Source organism: Xiphophorus couchianus, chromosome 18, assembly GCF_001444195.1.
Source record: "Xiphophorus couchianus chromosome 18, X_couchianus-1.0, whole genome shotgun sequence".
In the NCBI taxonomy this organism is placed as follows: domain Eukaryota; kingdom Metazoa; phylum Chordata; class Actinopteri; order Cyprinodontiformes; family Poeciliidae; genus Xiphophorus; species Xiphophorus couchianus.
In genome coordinates, this window is record NC_040245.1 from 26,573,411 (window position 1) to 26,592,075 (window position 18,665).

Here is an 18,665-nt window from a genome sequence, read left to right on the forward strand (position 1 = left end):
AAAATTCAACATCTTTTTACTCGGAGCAGAAGCAAAAATTAACCGTCCACGAAATTTCAAGTATAAGAGTAAGAATGTATTTTGTAAAAAAAAAAAAAAAAGGCAACACCAATAAAATGATCAGACCATCTGATTTAATATTTCGAAAATAAACCAAAATAAAAATGTTTTGTAAATTTGAGTATTTTACAGACTAAAGTAAAAATAAATAAATAAATAAATAATAAAAAATGAAAACAGAAGAAACATTTGCCATGTCTTTTTTTTTCTACAAAAGTTATGAAACTAATGCATCTATTTCGGAACAAGAGTATTTCCAGCGACAATACACTCGAGCAAAAGTAGCGATAATTCAATATTTCTCAAATAAAAATAAAAAGCAAATTGCTCCAGAGCTGCTAATTTAAGTCGACTATTTCAAAATACTGAAAAAAATTGTGCAAAGGTGGTTTGAATGAACATCTCTTGATTCTGTGTCTGAGAAATGTTCATGTTTTGGTGCAATAACAAAAGCAAAAGATGTTTTCGAGATTCTAACCAAATCTGCTATAAGAGCCAGTGGCGCAAAAAGTGGGTATGCAGGGTATGCAACGCATAGGGGCGCTGCACTAGAGGGGGCGCCAAAACCCCGTCTCGAAAAATGTTTTTTTCTTGTTGGCATTTTCTATAATTAACAGAATGAAATGATCAATAACAGGGGAACAGCACTGATTAGGCGCCCCTCTGCTCCTCCCATGCAGGTGGCTGTGCACGCACCCCTAAGAGTACGCAGGCGCGTTTTTTTTATTTTTTTTATTTTAGACTACCACTCGTAGTGCACTTGACAAAATGGAGCGGCAGAAAAAAAAGCTGTCCGGGGCGCAAAAAAGAAAAAGGAAAAGGGAGAAGGATAAAGATGTTGGCGGGATGAAAAAAAGCCTTTCAATGTGGTTGAAAGATAGTAGGTAAGTACCGTCAGTGTATTAGCAGGACAGGAGGGCTGTAAATAATCAAGTTAGCTAAAGCTAGCAGCTAGCCTAATACGGAATCGTCCCATATTTGGCTGTTAAAAGTTGCCTCCCCTATTAAACCATTAAGGGACGCGATTTGTTTTGTATTTCTATGAATATCTGATACATAAACCTGTCACAGACACATAACCGCGCACTAAGTAAGAATGACCGAAATAAAACTCAGGAAATATTAACACAGGAAAGCTAAAGCTGCTGTGGCGGCAGTGCCCAGCTATGGTCCAACACTTAGCCCTCCTGGGTGCATTTTTTCACTCATATATATTATGGATTCTTTAATTAAAGATGAGTTGTTCAAGTTCATGCGTGTATCAGACAAATTAGTCATCAGAGTCACTAAAGCCCTTAAACTCAAAAAGGTTGGTGACCTATTTTACCAACCTTTTTGGCAGGGGGACACTTGAGTTTAAATATCTTATTCAATACCACTACAGTGGTGTTGTGATGTATCTGATAAGTCAGATCAGATGTAATGTCCAATCAGTAACTGTTATCCAACAAGGAGATGATTTAAATTAAAGTTTAATTTCTATTGTAGTTTGACTGCTGTATTTTTTAAGCCTATTTAACACAAAATTGATGTCATTCAGCTGTGATGGTGGAGAGAAAGAAGAGAAGATGATGAAAGAGGAAGAATCAGGACAGACAGGGGAAGGCAACAGGTTGGTCTAATGCAGGTGGAAGTGAGGGAGCAACTAGTCCATCTCAAGCACAAATTTTTAAACATTATTTTTAAAAACGGTAAGATCTGTAATTTTTACAACTAATAATGCTTTTTTGACCACATGACTTAGTGGAGAACACCACAGACAAGGGATGAAGGAGACAGACATGAGGTCAGTGATAGAGGAGACAAGTGATGAGATCAGGTAGGCATTAGGAAAGCAACAAAAACCTATATACCACGATGGTTTGAGTTTCTGATGACCATCTTTGATCGTGTTCTTTTTTGGGGAAAATTAGTGCAGGCAGTCATGGTGAGTCAACCACGAGAAAAGAGAATGAGAAACAGAAAGGTGCAGATGAGGGAGAGGAAGAGCAGAGAGGACTAGATGATGAAGAGAGAGAGAAGCACAGAGCTGCGGAGGAGAGAGCCGAGACAAGGCTTTATTCAGAAGAACCATCTGAATGGCCTTTACCACACAAAATGGGGGACACATTTAGGCAGTACATGGTTGTAAATGGCCCACAGAAAGTTTCTGATGGTCCATATCCAAGATCAGAGAAGAATAAGAAGTGTTTTTCCAAAGCATACTGTTTTCGTTTACTGTCTAATGGAGAGAAAGTTGAACGAGATTGGTTACTGTATTCTAAAAATACTAACAGAGTCTATTGTTTTGCATGTAAGCTTTTTGGTGAAGCTAAAGTTCTTGACACATGCCTTGTGGAGGGGTATAATAACTGGCGATGTCTTTCAAAAACACTGAAGCACCATGAAACCAGTAGTTCTCACATAAATGCTTATCTGACGTGGAAAGAAATGGCATCTCGCTTACGCCTAGGTAAAACTATTGATAGTGAACTGCAGAAAACCATGGCAGCTGAAAAAGCACACTGGAGAAGTGTGTTGACTAGAGTTATCGACTGCATACTTTTCCTTGCAGAGAGAAACTTGCCACTAAGGGGGAAAAATTCTCAGTTAGGAAATCCTAAAAATGGAAATTTTCTGGGAATCCTTGAGCTCATAGCGCGATATGATGTAACACTGGCAGAGCATCTTAGAAAGGCTGCCTCCAAACAAACCACTGGATATCTGACATGGTGCACTCAGAATGAATTTTTAGATTCAATATCAGAGTGTGTTTTGAGTAAAATATCTGCCAAGATCAAGTCCTCTAAGTACTTTGCAGTGGAACTGGACTGCACACCTGATATTTCAAAGCAAGAGCAGGCCTCAGTCATCATTCGATATATGGGGGGGCGCCGAAGATATGTTCGCATCCACCACAAAAATATGGAGTTGCGCCCCTGATAAGAGCGCATTACGCACAGTGAAACAACTCTTGTACTGAGATAGCGGATTAGTTGACTAATTAGGCCTATTTTTCTTGGAGGAATGGATCAAAATTCCACAAAACTACTGTGAGAAATTGTGGAATGATACCAAAGTAGGCAAGTATGTCAAACACTAAGAAAATATATGTAAGCGTATGAATTTGAATAAAATACTTACATTTTTGTCATTATTCTGGTACTTTGCAAACATGGTGTCTTTTTTTTTTGTAATCCTCTCCAAGAAAAATAATGTCCTTTACACAGTGTATCTCTACAAATTAGTGATACTATATTGAATGAGAAGTAAATGATAGATACTTCTAAACTGTTTAAATTGTGGCCGCATACTTTAGAGTTGTCTAAAAAATGTTAAATGTAATGTTCTTGAATTTTTAAATATTCCTTTTCAAGCATATCAACAACATTTAAGCAACAATGACATGAATCTGATTACAAAAATCATACAGCAAACAAAGGTGATATTACTGATATTTTGCTGACTTTTGTTCTAAATTCTTTTTTTTTTTTCTTACCAAAAATAAAATTGAAACGACAATTATCAACCATACAATTTACTCTTCTACACTTGTCCTGATTGGCCAGTAGATGTCAGTGTAGCTCACGGAACTGGCTGGCTTTTATCCTGGTTTTAACCATAAACGCCTTGAAATATTTGACAGAATTGGCAGGAGCAGCTTTTGAACAGAAAGGGGTTAAAATTTAAGTTTAAAATTTGACTTGCAGATATATACGTTTTCCAAACAATAAATAGAATAGAATAGAACGAACAGAACAGTCTTTACTTGTCTCCCAGTGTGGAAATGTAGGCGTACCAGGGGTAAAGTCGAAGTATGCGCTCACATTAATAGAAATAAAAAGACAGCACTAAGAATAACCCGTAAGTATCCCAACAGATTAGCTGAGAACTTTATTTTGAATATGAAATCTATTTAACTGTAATTGGTTCATCTTAAAATGTTCACGAGAAACAGGAGAAGACGACATAATCTGTGCTAGAATAGCATAGTTTTGAGGCTTTTATTTTGAAGAATGAAATCACTTTGGAGGACACGCCTCCGGGGTGACGTCAGAGAAGTCAGGAAGTCGATTAGCTTACCTTCGCACATGGCGAAAATGGCTGCGAATGAAGAAAAACAACAAGGCCACAGAGCCGGCGTTTACAAACAGAAAAATAAGGGACACAAACATGGCAAACACAGGACGAAAGGTGAAGTTGAAAGAGAAAACAAAGGTAGGCTCTGTTCCGCGGCGAAGTGTTACAGATGTCGTTGCGTGTCTTTGTGGTTGTTGCTTTGATTGACTCACGTGTTCTGCAGTCTGAAGGGATTGAGAGGACAAGATAACACACGTTTCGGTCAGATAGTTCATGACATCAGTTTTTAGTCCGACTTCGGGTCATTTCGGGATATTCAAAGTTCTCCGCTGGATCTACGTGCAGCCGTAGTGTGAGAGTTACAGTCAAATGTACGGCGATCTGTTCTCTGCAGCCAATGATCAAATACATGGTCAGTATTTGCATCAGTACTTATAAAGATGCAAACTCTCACTTTTCCTCATTGTAACTAATACTCGTATTTAATTTAATTTCCATAAACTAGAAAATAAACAAATAAATCTATTGAAACTCTTTTGTTGCGTAGAGTTGAAGAAGAAATTGAGATAATTGTTACGTTTTTACGTTTTACTTTTGAGTGCGATCTAAAATGAACTCGCATTAATATATTAATTTGGAAAATCTCATTTGAAATGTTCGTAAATGTGTCCTGCGGGTGTTCGGATTTTCTTTGCTGCATCCGTTTTCGTTTTCCAATAAGTAACGGGATTTGTGTGTTATTAATTTGAGATTGTACAGTATTTTCATTATTTAAAGAACTGCTATTGATTAGATTTTTTTACTTTTGCCCTTTTGATATTTAACCACTCAACAGAAAACGCACAGTGAGTGCAAAGTTGTAATTGGGCCTGCGACTATAATTATTTTTTGCTGGTTGATAAATTGTCCCAGAAGTTATTGCCATGAATCATAAGATTGTTATTTTGAAACCATGCAAAACAATGATATTGGCATAATAAAGCAGGAACACATTCTCAAATATCAATGAACTTTGAATTGTAGCAAATGTCTAAAACTGGAACTGGAAGACATTTTAAATACCCCAAATGAATAAACAAGACAACAAATAAAAGCAGTAGTTGAGCTCAAAACACCAGACTGGATGACTTTTGTCATCCAGTTTTTGGTAGAAAGAGAGAAAAGAGAAAAACGAAAAATCATGCAGGTGGAAATTATTGAGTTTGTTTTAACTTATCATGCGATCGATTGATTTATTTCTTATTGTGACAGGCCTAGTTAGAATTTCACATCCTTTGAAGGATGTGAAGTTTTCCTGATTTGAAAAAGAACTCTGTCACTTTAACGTCCTTGTTCCCGTGTTCCTCCCAGGCAGGGTGTCAGTGATGACCCTTACTAAAAAACAGAGGAAAGAGCTGAGGAAGATGGACAGACGACATAAAGCCAATCAGCTTCGGAAAACGAAGAAAGACCAGGTCATTTCAATGCACGTGAAGAACAAAATATTTACAATTTCCGACCTGTGTTGCAAAAGTTAATTATTATTTATTTATTTTTTTGTCCCCGTAGGTTCTGACGGAAAAGCGACGACTCGGCAGCAGGGACGGTCCCCCTCACCTGGTGGCCGTGGTGTCCCTGCATGCTAACGCCGACGCCGGAGCGGTTAGCAAGCTGCTACGTGGAGAAGGCGCCGGGGGCGTGGCGCACCTGGAGCGATGCGTCAGCGGCGTCGGAGATAGTTTCGGGCTGATTATGCCTCGCTTCAAACAGAGGTTCACATTTGTAAACCAGAGCACAGGTACGTTTTGTTGAATGTTTGTTGTTGTGCTTTTTTTTTTTTTTTTTTTAAGTCAAAAGTTTGGTTTTAAAACGTTGCATAAATGAAGTAGTATATTTCTAGTTTAGTGTCAACAATATTATCTGTTTTTATCTATATTTGCTAAATGTCAAAATACTTTGAGAGAGGATTTTTCTTCTTTTTTTGTTGCTTTCCTTTACTTTACAATGTGAACTGAAGGCAATTTATGCCACTTAGAGTCGCAAAATGTTATATTGTCTTTTGAAAAAAAGAACACTGTTAAAATTATTGCTAAATACCTACCATTGAGAAGCTATTATAATTTTTAAAGAAGCAATATTTTACTTATATTTTTAGATTTAAAACAAAGAAAAACAGAATGTATAGCAGTTTCTTTTACTAGATGTTGATATTTCTGGGAAAATTGACAAGAAAACCAAGATTGATCAAAATTGTTTGCCATTTTTAGTTTTACTTTCCCCTTCTGTGTTTTATTGAACTTAAGCAGTCTCAAAGTTCATGCTGCTGGTTGGTTTGTTCATAAGCTGAATATGGTTGGGGTACTCTGTTATGATGGATTTAATAAATGGGGAATTCTACATTGTTTAAAAGACTAATAATTTTCCCGTTTGGGGTGTCGATCCCTAATTAGAGCTGATTATGGATCGACATGACCATTGTTCCGATTATTGGCAAACTGGGTTGTGCATTTCTAATATTTTTACATTTTTTAAACTATTATTGCAATAGTTTCTTCATGAAATGGAAATGAAGACTGCACAGTACAAACTCACATATTAGGAATATTTTTGAAGTTTTTGCAATTTTTATTTATTATTTTTTGCTCAACTCTGCAAACTTTTTAAAATAAAATAAAAGTATAGTTCAGAATAGCTATAGTTTCAGGTTTTCTTCCCCCCAATTTTCAAGCTCTTCTCCTTGTTTCTTTGGGCAGATGACATGCACTCCCTGCTGGATGTTGCCAAGGTTGCAGACAGCCTGGTGTTTGTCCTGGACTCAACTGAAGGCTGGGACACTTACGGAGATCACTGTCTGTCTTGTCTCTTCGCTCAGGGCCTCCCCAGCTACGGTTGGTTCCCATTTTTTGTACAATATGTGGAAAATTTGACACTATTTTCCTGGTTTTTGTCTTCCGAGATCTTATTTCTCCTAAATCTCTCCCTTCACCCCTCCTCCCCGTGTAGCTCTGGTGTGTCAGGGTTTGTCTGACATCTCAGTGAAGAAGAGGGTCGATTTCAGAAAAGCTCTGTCAAAGATCACAGAAGTCCGCTTCCCGGACAGCCGCCTCTTCCCTTTGGACTCGGATCAAGACACCACCCTCCTCCTCAGGCACCTGGGAAGCCAGAGGCAACGAAAGCTGGGCTTCCGCTCCAGACGCTCCCATCTTTTGGCTGAGCGCGTGGCGTTCACGCCAAATGACCCTGTGGAAGGGAGTGGTGGCGGCGGCGGGCCCAGCGGCCTGGGGACCCTGCGCGTGTCCGGGTACGTCCGAGGTCGTGCCCTCCACGCCAACAGACTGGTGCACATCAGCGGGCACGGGGACTTTCAGCTGAGTCAGATTGACGCTCCGCCGGACCCTCTGCCCCTCAACCTGACCACAGTCAGAGCGACAAAACCTGGAAGGGGAAGAGATGTTGAGATGCAGGTAAACGTTAAACCACAGGCATCATGGTCTACATCAAGAATTTTGATCAAATAAATGTAGCAGGGGTGATGATTAAACGGTTTAAAAAGAAATACTTGTCATATCAGTTTATCTATATTAACTGTCTTTTATTTTGCAACTAAGCAATTATGGACAACTGAATTAAAGTTATATTATTGGAGAATTATTCATTTCTTACTTTGTGTTTCTCTTGTGATGGGCCATAAAAAAAATCCTTTTAATTAATTAAAATAAATTCATTAAACATTTTCCACATTTGTTCAGGAATGTGGAGCTCCATAGTTTTGCACATTTTTCAAAACTACATTTGAATAATCTTCTGTTCTGTGAATGAAATGTATGTTGTTTTTTTTAAAATGTTAATCAGAGGTATAGTAATTCAATGTGTGTTGATTTAAAAAATAATGCTTAAATGCTGAAACCATTCACTTTAGCGTTAGATTCTCACAGTATGGTAACTTTGACTAGGAATATGGCGTTTGCACAAACCTTTTTCACAAAAACGCTGAAGAGTGTGAGCAAATGTCTGCATTCAGAACAGAAAAGCCTCCCTCGCTCAACTCCTCCAGACTCCTTCAACACGACACGGTTCAGCTTCATCCTGCAAAACAACAGAAAAAGTAAATGTTAAAACATCTTTAATCTTGCCATTAGCGTAACACGTTGTCATTTTGTGGTTTGCAGGACGGAGGTGAAAACGAGGCCCCGGTGCGAGTGCTGATGAAGGCAGACCCGTCCAGCCGGGAGAGTCTGCAGGCAGAGGCGGAGGTGGATCCCATGGATGGAGAGCAGACATGGCCGACAGAACAAGAGCTGCTCGACGCTGAAGGTGAGGAAATGGGGTCCTAAAACTGAAAGCGAGTAAGAGGAGAAATTAAGATTTAAAAAAAAAAAAAATCACTGAAGACATGAATATCTTGATTTGTAATGAATCGTAAAGGTTCAGGAATCAGTCGGAGCTACTTTAGATCAAATCTTCAGTTTTCTGAAATGCACTAATACCCCTACACATGCATGGAAGCATTTGGTATTATCTGCAGGGTAACACGTTACTCTCCTGGATGTTCGTTTCTTTGCTTAGAGGCCAGAAAGAACAAGCGTGTGATGAAAGTTCCTAAGGGAACGTCTGACTACCAGGCCACATGGATCATCAACGACGATGAGAAGGAGGAGACAGATGAAGAAAGCAGTGATGATGATGATGATGATGGCAATGACCTAATGGATGAAGCTATGGATGGAGAGGATGAGGAGAATCACTCTCAGGTAAGCTGACCGATGACAGATTTAAGTTGTTCAAGAAAATGCTCATTTGGATTTAAATAGCAAATATAGTTATTACAACTGAATGTTATTCATGATGACATAAATAGGCCAGCTTTTTTCCTGTTGCATTTTGTCTTAGTAACAGTTTAGCTTATTATCACATTGCCTTATATTCGCAGCCCTTAAGCTTTTTGTTGTTGTTGTTTGTTTTATATTTTACATTGACATGATGCCACGTGTCAGTCAGTCCAGTGGGTTTTGTGACCGACTGACCAATCGGCATTCGCAGTTTGTTCAGAAGTGAAACACCCTTTACCCGGAGGAGCTGGTCTGCTACCAAAGAGATATGGGTGAAAAGTAATTGGAAATAAAAAAAAAAAGCTAAATGTTGTCAGCGGGGAAAATGCTCTTAAGTCACGTTTTACCCAGAGGATTTAGACGGCATCACAGAGTTTACTCCATTTCCAAAACCCAAATGCTGTCTGGAGAAAAATTTAAAAGATGAATAAATGCCTGCGGCTGTTTTCTTCAGCAGCTGAATGCAATAGTGTTCGACGGTGTAACTGTAATGCTTCTGTCTGGATTCCCTGGGTCTAAAGCCCAGAGAAGGTGCCACAGATTATATTTGTCCGTTTGCATGTTCCACAAATTGTGCCGACGAAAGATGTCTGAGCGAGGCAGATTAGCTGACCATGTTTATCCAATACAACCAAAACAAGACAATGCCATGATCAACCTTTAATCATGCTAAATTCTCAAAAATAAATTTCAACAGACACCAGAAGACCACCACATAGCCAAAGAGAAATTGAAGAACAAACAAATAAAAAGAATTCCCCACTCATATGAAACTCAAACGTTTTGCACAAGCAATTTTGTGCTACTTTTTTGGACTCTTTTAAGATGCGAACTTTGAACTTTAACCTTAGCATAAACCCAGTTATGCTGTGGAGGCCTCAGAGGATTGTTAGAGAACACGAGTGAACAAACGACATCACTCTTATTGTTAGATATTTCAAAACCAAATCCAGGTATCCTTTGCCATGGATGAGTGAGGAAATGTTTTCACTACTCTTTCAATTGGCCGTACGAGTCAAAGACTATATAAATTTGTGTCCGTGGGATGACAAATCACAAAAAGTCCAACGGTCAAGATCGCTTTTGGAAGACGCCGCAATCGTTTTGATGGCGACCGGGACGGTGGCGAAGTCGCAAAACGGCCGAGCGGTGCATACGTGACCCACGGACAGTGCACCTCTCTGCTGAGAGGCACTGTTTGTTTTCTGTGTCCGTCTCCAGCCTGCAGTGCCAGGCTGCTCGCCACATCACAACAATAGTGTTTGGAGCCAGAGTCCCGAGAGAAGCCTCCTGTCTTCCTGTCTTGTGAACCGAACTTCCTGTCTGGACGGAGGGAGGGGTCGAACATTTATTTGTTTCCAGCGGCGTTTGAAAAGAAGTCGGAGCTCGGAGGGGGAGCAGGGGAAGCTGGCCTTATGAAAAGGGCTCATTACGACCCGTAATTGTTAATCGCGTCCATTTGATGTCGGCATTAGCGAGCAGGAATACGTAGGTCGTACGGGGTAACAATAGGCGAAGGGGCACTTCAAATGACAGTGATTATTATTACTGCGGCGAAGATGTTGGAGAGGTTGTGAATCAACCCCATGCTGTGTGTTTTCGTCTCATGTGTCACACTTCTCCTGTGATTTGCCATGTGAGCGACCGCTGATGAGTCATTCCTCCCACACATGCAACGCAACTGGAAGTAAGGTCTATGATAAGGGAGGATGCCTCAAATCCTGTCCATGCTTTGCATCCTTGGCAGAGTCTGCCATTTCCAAAGCAACAATTCCAACAAGTTAAGAGTGCCAAATTAAAATAAATAACTTAAGAAATAATTACTTAAATATGTCATTAATTTCTTAAAACTGGTTATAAAAGTAGAATTAATTATATGCACTTCAAATAAATGTTTTTATGTTATTTTTAAATATTTGATGTAGCTATTTCGTAATTTAATCAATATTTTATGTTCCTGTGCTGTAGCACAAATTGAATTAATTTAAACTGTCAACTTTAGTTGTCAAATTCAGTGGGCAGGATTAGGATTGCTTCTATGGAGACCCTGACATCCGATTGGCTGCTTCAGACAGCGGGCCTAGTCAACTTGCTACATGCTAGCTATGACTCTATTAGTATTTTTATTGTAGGTTTGGAAATAACTTCAATAAATTGTTGTAATTTATTTATTACAAACTCTGTGTGAGCAACCCCAGCCTTTGTATCCCAAGTTTGGCCTGAAATATCTCTAACTTATCTACAAGAGAGCTTACTGTGGTCAGGCTACCACAGACTTCAGACAGGATCAACGTTAGCTAACTAGCTAACACCGGCTATCGTTGGCCGACGCTCATTCATGAACTTATTTGAGATATTTTAGACCAAGCTAGAGATATAGAGGCTAGAGTTGCTCACCCAGTTTGTGATAAATAAAACTGAAACAATTGAATTATGTCGATAAAGTTATTCTAGCGAAGAATTTGACCCAGAGAAGTTGTTTCTTCCACGATGCTGTTTGAAGCAGCCAATCGGGTGCCACGGTTTCTGTTTGAAATAATAATGTCTAGTTATTTTTATACTTAAAAAAACATTTCTGACACATTTTAGTAATTTTTTTTTAGAAGTGATTTCTTGTAATTTGGCACTCTTCACTATTCATACAGTCCTTATCCTGCCATTTTCGTAAATCCGGACGCAAACTGTATGAAAATAACCGAACTTCCCAAGGAGGGCTGAACCCTATTTGGACTTCAGAGTTTGAGATGGCCGTGCCATGAAATAAAAGGCATTTTGAGTCCCATTCATGCCTACTCCATCTATTGAGAACGTCCAATACATCAACAGACTTCAGGAAGCGCTACTGCACAAACAGTTCTGAACAAACAAACACAGCTTGCTCACTGGCAATAAAACAATCCCAGTTACTACACTTGGTCTGGTTAGGAAGCTGAGTTTGCAAAAGTATTTATCCTGTTTTGAAGCTGTTCACATTTTTTGGCACATTAGAACAAGTTTTGATGTATTTTGCAGGGATTTAAAGAGATAGATTAACATAAATGAATGCATGATCATGAAATCGAAGGACATGGATACAGGGTATTTTTAAAATATAAAAAAAAATGTTTTAAACAGAGCTCCGGCTAACAATTATTTTAGTAATCGACTATTCTATCAAGTAATTTGATGATTAATCAGATAAAACATTGCCACATTCCGCAGATGTTTCATTTCATCACTTAACCCATATTGTTTACAACATTAAATACATCACAAGATAAAAACAAGCAAATAATTAAATTCCTATATTTAAATAAGAAGATATTAGCACTTATGGCTAATATGCAATAACAGCATTCGTTTAGTGAAATCTTGATCATTACAGTGTTGGTCTGGTCGGTTGATTACTTTTTTGGATTAACTGATAATCGAATAGCAAGAAGTGGGTTAAAAGGTGCTAAAACTTCCAATTAAGGAGTTCTGAGTAGAACACATTTACAAGAAAATTTCTTTTTTTTATCTTAAATTCAAACTTTGTATATTTTTTGTACAGTTTTGGCTTTATTACTGCACTGTTACTGCACTGCGTTGTTCTTTTTGCAAATTGCCTTTTTGTTGCTAAAAAAAGGAGCTGATTTTAGCTGTAAACCGTCCAGTTAATGATTAATCGATTGCTAAATTAGTTGACGATTATTTCATTAATCATTTCATCACGATTAAGCCAATTTAATCTTTTTGGCCCTACCGTTAAATAGAATACGTGTCTGGACTAAAACGAATAAAGTCTTGGTTTGATCTATTTCCTGAGAGCTCTGGCTATATGTTTTAGTTTTTTTTTGTGAATCTCTAAATCTTCCTTCTTCTTATTTAGAACCATTCCTCTTCAGGTCAATTCGACTTGAGAATATATGTTTATACTGTGAGACAAATGGTTATCTGCCTCATTTTTACTGTTTTGTTTCTTCTTTCATGGTTCCGCAAAACGTCAAACGATAAAAGCATCGGCGGGCGGTTAGTACTTTAGATTCAATCCTTCTTTGCTCCGCCTCCTTCTTGCCCAGGAGATTGGTTCCCAAGCTGCTTCGGAGGACGAAGAGGAGGAGGAAGAGGAGGAGGTGTGCTCCACAGAGAGAGGTGGAGCAGATCAGCGGTACGACAACAACATGGACGAAGCAGCAGAAGAAGAAGGCCTGAAGCGCTACCGGGAGGCGCGATCGCACGAGTTGTTTCCTGATGAGGTGGACACGCCCCTCGACGCTCCAGCTAGGATCAGGTCAGCGACCTTTCATGTGGGAGGAGGCGTACTTTAAAAAGAAAAACACAAAAAAGAGGGGAAAAAAAACAATAACAGTTGACTCATCCCACAGATTTCAGCGCTACAGGGGCCTGAAAAGTTTCCGCTCCTCACCTTGGGACCCCATGGAGAACCTGCCTCTGGATTATTCACGCATATTCCAGTTCCAGAGCTTCGAACGCACTCGCCGTAGAATCCTGGCGGAGGCTGCAGCCGATGAGGACGGAGCCATGGTATTGAAAAACAAACAAACAAAAAAAACAAAAAAAAACAGCACTTGTCTTTAAGTTAAAAACAAATATTAGTTTGAACTTTCCTTTCTGACCGAATGTCCTTGCCTCCAGGACGGCTGGTACGTCACGCTGCACATCATCGACGTTCCTTTCTCCGTCATGGAGAGCGTCCAGTCTGGCAAGCCCCTGGTGCTGGTGTCTCTGCTGCCGCACGAGCAGAAGGTATCATATCCGTCGTAGTCGCAGACTGCGCGGCGTGCTGCTTTCTGGACTCACTATGAATTGTTTCCCGCTTGGAACAGATGTCAGTGATGCACCTCTTGGTGCAGAGGCACCCCAGCAACACAGAGCCAATCAAGACCAAGGAGGAACTGGTGTTCCACTGTGGATTTCGAAGGTTTCGGGCCTCCCCTATATTCTCTCAGCACACTACTGGTGAGATATTTAGTCATCAAGCAGAAGATTTAAATGTTAACCACATTTTTTGTCGTCTCATGGCATCGGTTCTTCATTATGTGACAGACCAACAAAGTAGAACATATTTTTAAAAAGTCCATTATTTTTTCAATCCTTTTGCTTTACTTACAAATGCAAGTATTGTAGTGTATATTTCCACAGCAATACTGAAATTATTTATGAAAAAAAATCTATGATGTCACAAAAACTAATTTTGCAAGACAGTTCCAGAAGTTATTGCGATAAACCATAATGTTGTTTTGAGACAATTTCCAAGGAATATAATGGCATAATAATGAAATTCCATCCTCTTAAGGATCAATAAACTTTCATTTCTAACAATCATTTAACGCTGGACCTGAAAGGCATTTTAAATATCCAAACTAAATAAACAAAACAACCGAGACTGCAAATAAAATGGACCTTGAAGTCTCTGAAAAAGAAAACAGCCTTTCAAAAAATACAGACCGATGCTCCAGACTGAAGACGGTTTGTCATCCAATCAATGAGAGAGATATTAGAAAATCAATCAATCAATCGTGCAATAAGAAATTGGCAAGGTTGCTCAGGTAAATACACCATAGTCCTGTGCTGCATGTCGATCACTGTCACATGATCAAACAAATATCCTTCCACCTCCTGAAACGGCAACAAGGTGGAAATTAACATCTGTTGATAAAGTAGAAGTATTATGCAAAAATCACATTTTGCACATTTTTTATACTTCTACTTGTGTTTCTACTGCTTCTAAAAACAACACAAAGACTTTTTTAAAAATCACCTTACCCTTCATTTTTGGCAATAAGTTGAGGTTTTTTGGTGAAAATGAGCGGTTTCCAAAATGTCACAAATCAGCAGGCACTGCCCTTCACCTAGCAACCCCAACGAAGCCCAGCTCCATTACCTAGCAACCCAAGTGGAGCTTCAGCTGGTTTTACTGCTGTCCAATGGCTGCTGGAAAAAAGAAGTGTTTAGTTGTTGACCTACAAGAAGGCACTTGCTGCATTCTCGCTGGTCGTGCAGGAGGCTCCACTTCTGCTTCTCACGTGTGAGTCTTACTGTTGAGTTGGGAGGCGTGGCCAGCAGCCGCTTATTTAAATTTAAAGTGACAAAGCCCTAAAACAGCTCATCCTAAAATCTCAGTATCTAAGAATGATTTTGTGCAAAAAAAAAAAGTCTGCACAGCCCATAGAATAATTTTGCAAACCTCTATATATCTGTTCCCTTACATTTTTTTTATTATTATTTCTTTACATAATGGCAAATGCATAACAAAAGTATTGTCCTGTACTCCAGCTGACAAGCATAAGATGGAGCGCTTCCTGAGGCCGGATGCCCCCACAGTGGTGTCGGTGTATGCCCCTATCACCTTCCCCCCTGCGGGAGTGCTGCTCTTCAAACAGAGAAATGACGGTGAGATCATCGACTAGTTTTTATTCAAGTCATTTCTGTGTTCTCCTGGAATTTCAGTCTTCCAAGTTTACTCCTGTCGGCTCGTCTAGTGTCGCTCTGAGTTGTCGTTTGCTTTTCTTTGTGTGTTCTGCAGGCGTCCAGGACCTGGTGGCTACAGGCAGCCTGCTCAGCTGCGACCCCCAGCGCGTCGTCCTGAAGCGGATCGTGCTGAGCGGACACCCGTTCAAAATCAACAGGCGTTCAGCCGTCGTCCGCTACATGTTCTTTAACAGAGGTGAGAAGACGGCCCATTACTCTTTCCTGTACGCTGTTTGCGAAATATTTACTGGATTTTAGGGGTGCACGATAATTATAGACACGATAATTATCGACCCAGTATCAAGAAATGACAACGTCCGATATAACGGTTAGCACCGTTAACACATTCGGTGGCGTGGCTTTATTTGCTTATATTTTTTTAATGAAGCGCTTCCATTCCAGCCTGAGACATTCACACAATTCAAGTAGGCCTGTCAAAATCAATCTTGCTGGATGATAAATTGTCCCAGAAGTTATTGCGATAAACGATAATATTGTTGTTTTTCAGAGCATTTTCAAGTAGTGTAATAGTAATGGCCTAATAGTGCAAGAACACATTCTGAAAGATCAATAAACTTTCAATTCTAATGAATATTTAACACTGGATCTGGAAGACATTTAAAATATCCAAAACAACAAATAAAATGGATTATGAAGTCTTTGTAAACAAAATTGTTCTCCAAAAAAGGGCTTGTTGAACACTTATCATCCTGTCTTTGGTAGAAAGAGAAAAAATGATGAATCATGCTGATGGAAATCATTAAGTTTATTTTAATTTATTATGCGATGCATTGCTTATTGCGACAGGCCTACGTTCAAGCAGCGTCGGCGTAATTGGAGAAAACATCTATCCCACTGAAAATAAATAATTTGAAAACTCCCTCACGTCAGGGAGCAACTCTGTTATGATATTAATAATAGTTAAAAGTGATATTATACTTATTACTGCGTTACAGAAATGAAAACATTAAATACTGACTCCCTAATTAGAAACTTCCAACACCATGTGAATGCAGCGTAATATAAAGGGAACATGGCAGCTATAGCTTGGAACTTCTTTAAGGTTTCAGATGAAGACAATACGGCTGTCAGAGAAGCTAGCATGTGTTTCTGCTAGACTTTATTGTTTTTGTTCGTTCCTGCAACAGACGACATCATGTGGTTCAAACCGGTGGAGCTGCGGACAAAATGGGGCAGGAGAGGCCACATCAAGGATGCTTTAGGTGAGGAAACGGCCAAATTCTTCTCGTTTTCTAAACGCTTCTCGCCAATGGGACTTCTAAATATTTTTTGCTTCATCATTTCAGGAACTCACGGTCACATGAAATGCGTATTTGATAATCAGCTTCGCTCCCAGGACACCGTCCTAATGAATTTGTACAAGAGAGCGTATCCTCGCTGGACTTTCGACCCGTACGTTCCCCCGCAGTTGCCTTGGTTCAAGAAAGAGGTGACCATTGAAATGGACGACTTGGATATGGAGTAGAAGAAGAGTAAAAATAAAACACGAGAGATGGATAATGTTTGGAAATGTTTAAAAAGTGAAAATCCTATTAAATAAACTAAATATCTTGCTAAGTATCTGTTTAGTTCTGATTTTCTGTGCCGCTTTTGACTTTTTTTGAACCACTAGATGGCAGTAATGAATAAGAAATCATACATTTTTTTTACTTTCAAATTCAATTTTTGCTGAAATAAGGGTCAAGCAGATTTGATGCAAGACCAAAGAGCACTGTGCTATTATTATTATTAACTCCACTTAATGATTAAACAAATGCAGGACGTGTTGCTACAACAACTTGTAACAATCTGAACATTTCGTCATCCATCATTTCAGTCTTTGAAGTCACGCGTGTGTAGCCTTCAGCCGCATTAAAATGCAACACGGACAAAATAATTACACAGAGATGATGTGATATTTGAGGAAGTGCAATCACGGCACGAGAACTCCCAAGTCGTACTTAAAGTACAAATTCTTGTCTTCAATCAATGAATTATGTTTCAGAATTCGGACAAATAGCAGCTGTCAGGTTGTATTTATTATCTTTTATCACAGGCATGCTTCAGTGGATTTTGGTCCAAAGGTGGGGGGGGGGAAGGGGAAATGAGAGAGAGGCTATCAGGGTGAAATAAACCACTGGTTTCAGAATGAGCCTGATGCAGAAAACAATTGTGGAAAGTACAAGATTAGGCATTTTGTAAGCTGTTTCAAAATGCATGGCAGTGCCAACATTACATCAGTTTAAAGGCAGGGGGAAGAAAAAGGAATGGAAACAACTGTTTTCCAAGTCCCTCTCAAAAGTATTCATACCTCTGGATCTGTTTCACATTTTGACATATTACAGGAAAAACTTCAGTTTTACATGAACAATCTATTTGTAAAGTCACCTTGAATTCAAACGGTTTAGCTACGGCTGCAATTTATCTAGGACAGGTCTCGTTTAGCGTAGCACAGCTAGAAAGTACAAAGTGTAGCCCCAGTTTCAAAAGGAGGATGGAAAAGATTAATTTTAAAAATGTTGCCACACTTTACCAATTAAATTCAGTTTTAGACTTGCACTGGATCATTTGAGCACATGGATTTCATCAGCAGGCAAAAATGTAGCTAGTTGAGTAAAACATGCTAACTCTTTAGCATCAAATAAAGGTTTCCTGTTATTTTTGCTCCATCCATCTTTCCCTCTGGTCAGCTTCTGTCTCTTCTAAAGAAAACCATCCAGACAGAGTGATGCGGCTGCCACCATGTTTCACTTTGGGGTGGTGGGATATTGGCTTTAACTTCTTTGGTCAAAAGATGACATTTTGGTCTCGCCTTGTTGCACATGAGCCTGAATTTTGGCAAACTTTAAAGGGTTTCGATTCTCGTCTCCATTTGGCGCTCCATCTGGAAATTCTCTAATTGAGCTTGATTTCTCCGATATAATTCCAGCCATAAGGAGAAGTTGTGAACGATGACATAGATTTTTTTTTTTAACTTTAAAAAAAAATAAATTATTTTTATCTTTTTTGGGTGTTTTAGAATTGTAGTGATTTAGTAATTTACTAAACCGGTTATTTGAAGATATCGGAGTAAAGGGAAGTGAACATCACACTTTTCGTAATTTTATTTGTAAGCATTTTAAGGCCACGCGCTGTCGTCCTCTCATCCCGTATTTGTGAGATGCTGTGTTTTGGTCTTGATTAAACTCCATAGATGAGGCGTGTCAGTCAATTTCACTTTGGGCCACGAAGAACCGGTTGTGGTAGAATGTATTGATAAAACTTCTGCATTTGATTTGTGTCACT

At 39.2% G+C, this 18,665-nt stretch overlaps 1 protein-coding gene across 2 annotated transcripts; it reads left to right on the forward strand.

Moving 5' to 3' along the window:
* Positions 1 to 4,085: 4,085 nt before the first annotated feature.
* On the forward strand, positions 4,086 to 16,961 carry tsr1 (TSR1 ribosome maturation factor). Of its 2 annotated transcripts, none has more exons than XM_027999329.1 (15): positions 4,086 to 4,257; positions 5,470 to 5,573; positions 5,668 to 5,896; positions 6,852 to 6,986; positions 7,102 to 7,562; positions 8,268 to 8,412; positions 8,665 to 8,849; positions 12,968 to 13,179; positions 13,274 to 13,433; positions 13,545 to 13,655; positions 13,736 to 13,868; positions 15,186 to 15,302; positions 15,436 to 15,576; positions 16,529 to 16,603; positions 16,688 to 16,961. In XM_027999329.1, the coding sequence occupies exons 1-15, from the start codon at positions 4,131 to 4,133 to the stop codon at positions 16,864 to 16,866; spliced, it is 2,514 nt and encodes an 837-aa protein (XP_027855130.1). In that variant the 5' UTR covers positions 4,086 to 4,130; the 3' UTR covers positions 16,867 to 16,961. The 2 variants fall into 2 exon arrangements, with proteins under 2 accessions (XP_027855130.1, XP_027855131.1); XM_027999330.1 differs by having other exon boundaries at positions 5,474 to 5,573.
* Positions 16,962 to 18,665: the final 1,704 nt, after the last annotated feature.

Excerpts from the sequence above, each read along its gene's own strand:
- tsr1 (XM_027999329.1), top strand. The coding sequence starts at position 4,131 with ATGGCGAAAATGGCTGCGAATGAAGAAAAACAACAAGGCCACAGAGCC. Across the intron at positions 13,656-13,735 it reads TGCTGCCGCACGAGCAGAAG|ATGTCAGTGATGCACCTCTT; the intron begins GTATCATATCCG and ends CGCTTGGAACAG. Across the intron at positions 15,303-15,435 it reads CTTCAAACAGAGAAATGACG|GCGTCCAGGACCTGGTGGCT; the intron begins GTGAGATCATCG and ends TGTGTTCTGCAG.